General features: G+C 36.9%; 1 protein-coding gene across 5 annotated transcripts in view; it reads right to left on the reverse strand.

The window, feature by feature from the left end:
- Rims1 (regulating synaptic membrane exocytosis 1) overlaps positions 1 to 8,301 on the reverse strand; it is a gene marked incomplete in the record, with an annotated part of 520,187 nt that overhangs the window by 138,996 nt on the left and 372,890 nt on the right. For 4 of the 5 annotated variants that reach the window (NM_001012624.3, NM_001012623.3, NM_183018.4 and 1 more), the window contains 4 exon segments: positions 904 to 966; positions 2,495 to 2,620; positions 3,498 to 3,654; positions 7,805 to 7,874. In NM_001012624.3, coding sequence (NP_001012642.1) covers positions 904 to 966; positions 2,495 to 2,620; positions 3,498 to 3,654; positions 7,805 to 7,874 — 416 coding nt within the window. 5 annotated transcript variants of the gene reach the window in all.

An 8,301-nucleotide genomic window follows, 5' to 3' on the forward strand; every position in this document is an offset into this window, starting at 1 on the left:
GGAAGCAGCAAATTCTGAGCTTGTTCTGCATTTCAGGTGTGACATTTGAGCTTATTCCCTTTAGCTTTTTAAAAATTATCTTTTTATACTTGCAAGCATTTTTTTTAACTCCTTCAACTCATTTATTACTTCTTGACATAATGATGACTTCAAATAATAGTAATTATTAGCTTGCTAATAGTAACCACTAAAGTAACCACTAAAGAGTGATTTTCACCAGAATTGAAATCCAAGATACAAGTGTAACATAGAGCATCATGCTTTAAGCAAGGTGTATCCTGTCCTCATTCTCCCAGCTCTAAATGGTACTGCACTGCTGTACATCTTCATGGAAAAGTTTGTTTTACAGGGTATCTGAACAGCTAGAGGCCAGGGGCTTAAAGAACCTGAAGATAAACCATGAAAAATGAACAGAAAACATTTTAATAAAAACAGACAGCACAACAGAACGTAATGATCACAGGTTGCAAAAGAAAACATTTAAAAGGCTAAAGCAACATGGCCATGATCATGAGAACAGTAAACCGGCCGTGCACAGCAGATCAGAAACTTTGTGACTAGACAGGTCTTTGAGTCCACATGTTGTGTAGGGTGAGCTCACAGTGGGCATTTGCAATCTGAACTGTGTAAACTAGCTCCTCGGGTTCCAAAGAGACTCACCCGGGCTTTGGAATTCTGAATATACTGATGTCAAAATGGTCTGCTTTGCATCGGAAACGTTACAATGTTTCCCGAAACCCTTGCATCACCTCCATATGAAATAATGTAACTTTGTTTAATGGCTGGGGGGAATTCTATGTGTAGCAGTAATACTACCAAGGGAGAGAGGGAAGTGTAGGAAGAATAGCAGAATGGAAAGCGAGTCATTACACACAGTCACCAGAACCAAATCCCTGTATTTACCTGGTCATGTGTAGGCATTCTGCACTTCGTCCTCGTTTTGCTCTGGGCAGCATGAGAAGCTCACTGCACAGACAGGATGGGTGGTGAGTGAAACGGATAGATCATGAGGAGGCAATAGGTGACATGGGTTGTGCCAATGGTGTGCCAATGAGAACATGAAAGGGGGAGAAACCAGATTGTCTGCACTAGCATGTTTGCTTGAGAGGTTAAACAAAAAAAAGAAACGTGACAGCATTTAAAAATTCAAACAATAGAGTACAAACATTACAGTCGAAGTCCTCACTGTTGCTGACTTACTACTTAGTGATGCAAAACGATCTCATAAAATACAAGAGTGAACGGAAAACAACCATTCCCTGCAAAAGGTATGGGACCATATTTCCAATTCCAGTCATTTCAATAATTAAAATGCACTAGTTTGACCTTTCAGATATTAAAATGGAAGCCCAATGATTTTATTTCTTTTGTTTTTAGAAATTTAATGACATGATCATTTCTTTGTAACTAGCAGCCACTGAGAATATCACATTGGGTTTTTCTTAACTAGGATTTTTCAATGACTGAATTATTTTAATTATATTGATTGCTTTGGCCACTGTAGCTCTTTGCTCTCTACAACCTCCCTATTTTCATTGGTGCTCAGATGAACTTTGGCTATACAGGGCTCACTCAATCATTCAACTTGGCTGTATGGATTACGATCTCTTTGACCAAGTCTGTCCCCAGTACCTAATGGGATTCACACATGAAGGCAATGGCAGCTCTTTCCATTGAAAGTGAAGATAGATGCTCAGTTGGGGCTGTGTCCTTGAGTCCATTACATCTGCCATTCAATACCACCTTTCTCTCTCTACACCTCCATGAACTTTCTCTCCCCACTTCAAAAGGCCAGAAGAGAACATTCTAAGGAATATTAACTCAGTCCCTGCACTATGCTCAGGCTGATCTAGTGCATCCCTGTGGCGACTTTGACAAGAATGCCTGTGGGCATGAAGAAAAATATGTTTATTATATAGATTCCTAGTAACAACTTGCACGAAACATTTGTCCATCGATAAACGCAGAGCTAATAATTGACACATCCATCAAATGATCTATCAACATACTTTGTATTTCACAGACATCCATGAGATGACACTAGATTTAAAAAAAAAGTGGCATAGAACAAAAACATCATTGAAGTTTGCACAGTCTGCGGTAGAAATGTCCTTGCAGAAGAGCATTACCAAAAGCATTTAATTATATAAACAATGTATTTTTTAATTACAAGATAAACATTCCAAATACGTAACCCATGGAGAAAAATATTTAAAAATTGCTCATGTAGCCTTTCTACTACATCTCAGTTCAAAATCTAAGTCAATGAAGGTTCATAACTAGGTAACCATGACTGAAAAATGCAAATATTGCTATAATCTTGACTGAGTGTCTTTGAGAGTTGCTAATGTGTAAGGAATGAAAACTGTTGAAGAGAAGATGTTTCCAATGATGGTGTGATTTAACTCATCCATGTACCGCATCGCAATATTCGTATATATTAAATCAGAACAAAGGAGTGCTGTAGTACTGAGATTCTACTTGGGAAAAGTACCTGTCTGGCTCTGATGAATACTGACTTTCCGCATGTCGTGATCTGTGATCGGCCAGGCTTCGGGAGGCATCATGGTGTCGGGTTGGAGAACGTGACCTTCGTGTTGGATGGATTTCATCTAAGCTCCTAAAATGTGCCACAAAACTTCATTTGACAAAGCATGTTGTTTTCCCCAAACAATCAACAAGAGTAAGAGAAAACAGACAGACAGTAACTGGCTAACACATGGCCTGGATTAAAGGTGTTGATATCACACCCAATCCAATGAAATAAGAGAACATATTCTTAATTTTGCCTATGTTTCATTTTTATGACATTGCTTTGTAGCTATGTAAAAAATTATAATTTTCTTTCCTTTTTTTTTTTTGATTTTTGTTTTTTTGAGACAGGGTTTCTCTGTATAGCCTTGGCTGTCCTGAAACTCACTCTGTAGACCAGGTCGGCCTCAAACTCAGAAATCTGCCTGTCTCTGCCTCCCAAGTGCTGGGATTAAAGGTGCACGCGAGTGTGCGTGCACACACACACACACACACACACACACACACACACACACACACACATATATGTATAGTGTATATATATATACATATATATATAGAGAGAGAGAGAGAGAGACAGAGAGAGACAGAGAGAGAGACAGAGACAGAGACAGAGACAGAGAGAGAGAAAGAGAGAGAGGGAGGAGACACACACAGAGAGGGGGAAGGGGATATCTTTCAGCACTTAAACTTCAAAGAAATAATACTAAATCTATTCAAAATATATTCTCCTTTCAGAAAATTGTTATTGCTTAGTTTTTGCTTCCCCAGACCTCCTCCCTGCCCCAGCCCCGCCCCTTCACACAGAGCTTTTGGAACCCCTGTAGGAAAAGCAAGGGTTCTGCTAACTAATGGCAAATGGCTTCTAACCATCATTTCATTGCAGCTATTGATCTACCATAAAATACACTGTGGTATAAGAAAAGAAAGTACTGTCAAGAGCATTAAGCCTGCTCCAGACCTACCTCTGTAATGGCACATTTGGTAAACGTGAACGAGGCCTTCCCTGATCATCGCCGCGATGAGGAGACACGGAACGTGAGCGGTGATGTGTGGTTCTTTGCTGCTCTGGCACTGTTAACGTGGTGGCTTTACTCTCTCTAGCACTAGCTCTATAACCCACTGACAAGAGCATACAGATAAAACTTGTTAGTGCTTTTTACGACAGGAGCAGAACACAGAAATGATGAAATTTTATCAAAGCAGCCATTGACCTGCTAATGTTGGGTGCCATGCAATCTGTATAGCTTTATCTCCGGAAGCTTTACGTGTATAGACAGGAAGTGTAAGATAAAACATGCATCCAAACACATTACAGTTAGACTCAAAGCTACCACGGAGATAGTAAACACTGACATGACGGTCTATGCCTCAGACATTAGGATGAGTTGGGGCACACTTTTTAATATCAAGAATGGATGAGTTAGTGGCTTTTCAGCAACATCAACCAAGCAGCGAGAGAATTATAGTTAATACACAAGTCAATGATTCGAAATCTGATGTTTCTTTTCATTTAATTAATTTGAATTGTTAGGTATTGTTTGTGTGCTGTTTACATGCGGTGCGCTTGCAGTTCTCTATGCATGAGTATGCGTGTGCATGTAAAGGCCAGAGGGCATCATTTAGGGTCTTCCTCTAATCGTCTTCCACATTATGGAAAATGGTCTCTCATGGATTCTAGTGATCATCTGTTCTGTTGGGCTACCTGGCCAGTGAACTCCAGGGATTCGCCTGTCTCTACTTCCCCAGAGTTAGGTTCACAAGCACATGCCACCATAACTGCCTGGACTTCTGCTGCACACTTTACTGACTTAGTCATGACTCAATTCCTGAATTTTTTCTTCTAAAGGAGAGACCATTTAGTTGTAGCACAAATGTAGTCCTTACTGAAGTATTCTGGTCATTTTAATTGAAAATGACCACATCCCACATTCATTTTAATGAACAAAGGAGAGTAGCTAATTCTATTCAAAGACTGATTGTGACTTTTGCAAGTAGTAAATACCAATTTCAGGGGTAAGTCGTGTACGAGTGGAAACCATGGTGATAATGAAGCAGAGAAATTAACACTGTGAAATCATCAAATCTATACAGAATAGCTAAAACTATCCCTTCTGTGCGTCCAGGAAACGTTATTAAATGAACGTGGTTAACCCCTCTGCACAGAAACACCAGCTTAACGGCCTTGGCACAAAGATGTGTGTGTGTCCTTTCTGATTAGATTTAGATAAAAACCTCATCTGAAATCCACGATAAGTGCGCACAGTTTTAAAGTGGTGTTTTAACGCTTCTTATGATGCTCATTAATTTTCATCGGTGAAAGAAAAATGGACAACATGGTGTGGTTAAGGAAATGGGACTTTTATTTCCAACTGCCTAAAACGTACATGAATCATAGAGACACTTCTCAGCTGGAATACTGAAATTGCCTTAGTCTGTTTTTATTTCTTTTTTTTTTTTTTACTTCTTACTTACTTTAAAACTATGTCATCAAACACCCCTTGCAAAAGCAAGCTGATAATGAGCCATCAGCTAGGTTGACGTGACTGTACCATCCATCAGTAAATTTAAGGCACAGAGGATATCTGTCAGGAAGAACAACTGGGCACTATTCAGAGGAAAAGAGCTCACCTCCTTGAACAGCCTGAAATGACCCTAAAGTAACAATATCACCTTAATGGTATAACTTTAAAATATGTATTTTCATGTATAGTCATTTGTTAAATAGTAATAATTACACTTATTTTGAGTGGAAAAAGTTTTTTTTTTTTTTTTTTGGTCAACAAAAAATTATTAAGGAGTTAACATGTACTGAATATACTTCACATTTTAAAAGGGGAAAATTGTATTAATAACTGGACCCAGTGTTTAAATCATTTAAACTTTAAATGGTATCAATTGTGTAAAATAATGGGACATCAATATTTAATTAAGAGTATGTCAATCTCAAAATTTCAGTGATGGTGAAGATATGTAAATTGGATCTTTATAATTATTATTTTAAAAGTGATGTGTTTTAAAAGAACACAGAATTTTTATTGAGTTATTTGTATTATGTAGCTTAAACATTTGTATTATATACTTAAATACTTGTGTATTTGTTAAAAAAGGACTTTATGAAAAACTATTACCCTAAAGTCTTATAGATCCTAAGTGCTTTTAGTAAATTTCTCTTAGGAGTCATAAACAACTTGTGACTTTATATAGAGGGTATACTGATGGTAATGTAGACATTTTTAGTGATTCAGAGTCACTACTATGTGCTGTGACAAACAAAATTTTATATTAAGTGATCATATGTCTATATCCATTTAAATTAATAATTACCTATATCATTATTATTTAGTTTTATTTTAGTTATATTATATTATAGTTGTATTCATTCTATAAATATTATATAAACACACTAATATTTACCTGGTACTCTGTATTTTTTGATTACTTGATTTTCCATATTTTAATCATTATTAACAGCATGCAGGCTGATTTGTCATGAGTTGAAAGGGCAGTTCTTTACCTTTCATCTAAATTTTAAAAATTTGTTCAGTTATAAATTAGAGATTTTAGTCTCTTTTCTGGAACTTACTGAGATGCTCCAAAATGGCCATTTGCCTATGGGCTTCATTCTTCTTAAGCAGTTAAGATGAGCTGGTTCATACAACCACAGGAATACAGAATGCTCTACAACAACCAAATCTCATACTTTCTCATCACTGGTGTATTTAATAACTACCGCAACATGTAAACATTGGTTTTTGTATAATAAAGATAATATATCATTCATCAAACACTAGAACGACTAGTATATTTAACAGAAAATAAAGGTATGTTTATAATTCAGAGTTTCGTAAGTGATGTCCGAGCAATACTCTCATGAGCAGTGGGTCCGTGAGCCATGCTGACTCCTCAGAGGAAGAGAGGCTCACCACTTAAATCAATGTTTTAGTTGGTATCCTCCAATACCTCATTTAAAGGGGAAAAGGTTGAATACAACACGAGAAACACCCACAGTAGCAACGTTAAGGCTGACAAATCCCAATAATTATTTGATAACTTCCTTAGCAGCAATAGTCTCATTCCTTTTGATTTGAATATGACAAAAGATTTTCATTTATAATCATTTTTAGCAATTCAATTTCATTAAATTTTGTAATTTTATATCCTATGTGAGATTCTGTTAAAATGTGTGTAACTAGCATGGTCTCTAAAAATAAAAACAGCAAATAGAAAATGTTATCCATCACTATACAGAATTCTTGTTCATAATCTAAGCTAGCCCACATCACTGTTTGATTTAATAATATTTAGACTTTTATACATAAGTACTTTCTTTGAATGGCAGATAACAAATATGTAACTTTTAAAAAACCCTCTGTATTTTTTTATCTTATTTTAAATGAAGTCCATCCTTCCAAAATGTCTAAACTCTCTCATAAAGCTGATACTACAAATTTTAATAAAACCAATCTCCTTAAAATAAGAGCATCCCTTGCAATGAAGGCATTACAGAAGGGAAGGGCTCTTATGCCAATATTGCTCTAACGACTCCCTTAATTAGTCACATTTATATATTCTGGAATGTCTCTTGACAAATATTTCTTGATCTTATGTACTCCTCCGACAACTCATGAAAAAAATGTAAACCCAAACTTTTAAATGTCACAAAATGTTGCCAACTTATACATAGACAAGACATGTACACCAAAGCAATACTGACTCTCTTGAGAGCATTGTCTTACTTTAAGACATATACACACAGTAGGTATAGCTAGTGAGCACATCACAGAAGCACTGAAAGCTACAGCCATGCCACATGCAATTTTAAACCCTGCCATGCACCTTTCTCAGTATATTCCATGGAAGGCTATGGTATTTTGAGAAATGGGGGTGGGAGGGGGAAGGAAAATCATAGAGATACAATATAAAACACAGGAGAATGAAATTGGATGTAATAAGATTAACAGTATCCTTTCAAAACGACACCCACATTCTCACTAATGCTCAGAGCACTGTGAAATAGTGGTGTTTGTTTCACCTAACTTAGGCAATACTTCTAAGGGAGAACCCAACTGTAACAAGTAACGAGGGGCGTAAATTCGGAGATGCAGGTCCATTTTAGACTTTAACAATTTAAGCCACAAGTCACCATGGAATAACATAACGCTGATGTTTCTGCACTAGGGACCTCCAGCTTAGTGTCCAGATGGAACCTGGAGGTAGGCAGCGGAAACAAGCAGAGACAGTGGGTGGAACCATGCCTTTCACCACGCACCTGGAGGCACTACGCCAATACCATCATCAACCTCATAATCTGAGATGTCACTATCACTGATTCGCTGAGATCCTGCACAACAGTAAGGCAAACAGATACCTCTGTGTGTCCACTCGGTTTACGACATGCAAAGGACATAGTTGAACAAGAATAATTTATAGTAAGCAAGGTCTGGCTTTTCTAGAAATGGGTTTGTTTCAAAAAATATTACATATTTTTAAACAAAATTTCTTCCCATATACAATTACACTGAAGGACAGTGATGAAATAAAATTTTACTTATATCCTTCCTTGTTTGACTTATATCCTTTCTCATTTTAAATGCTACTCTGAAAGCAGATAGTGAAGTACCTACAATTCATCCTGTATGGAAGAGGATAAGCTCAAACACCAACCATGGCAACATTTGGCATGCCCAGAATGCTTAAAAATCATTCAAGCCCAATATTAAAATACATATTTATTAGTCATAATACTTATGAATATTAATTGTGGGG

Source organism: Mus musculus, chromosome 1, assembly GCF_000001635.26.
Source record: "Mus musculus strain C57BL/6J chromosome 1, GRCm38.p6 C57BL/6J".
Lineage (NCBI taxonomy): Eukaryota > Metazoa > Chordata > Mammalia > Rodentia > Muridae > Mus > Mus musculus.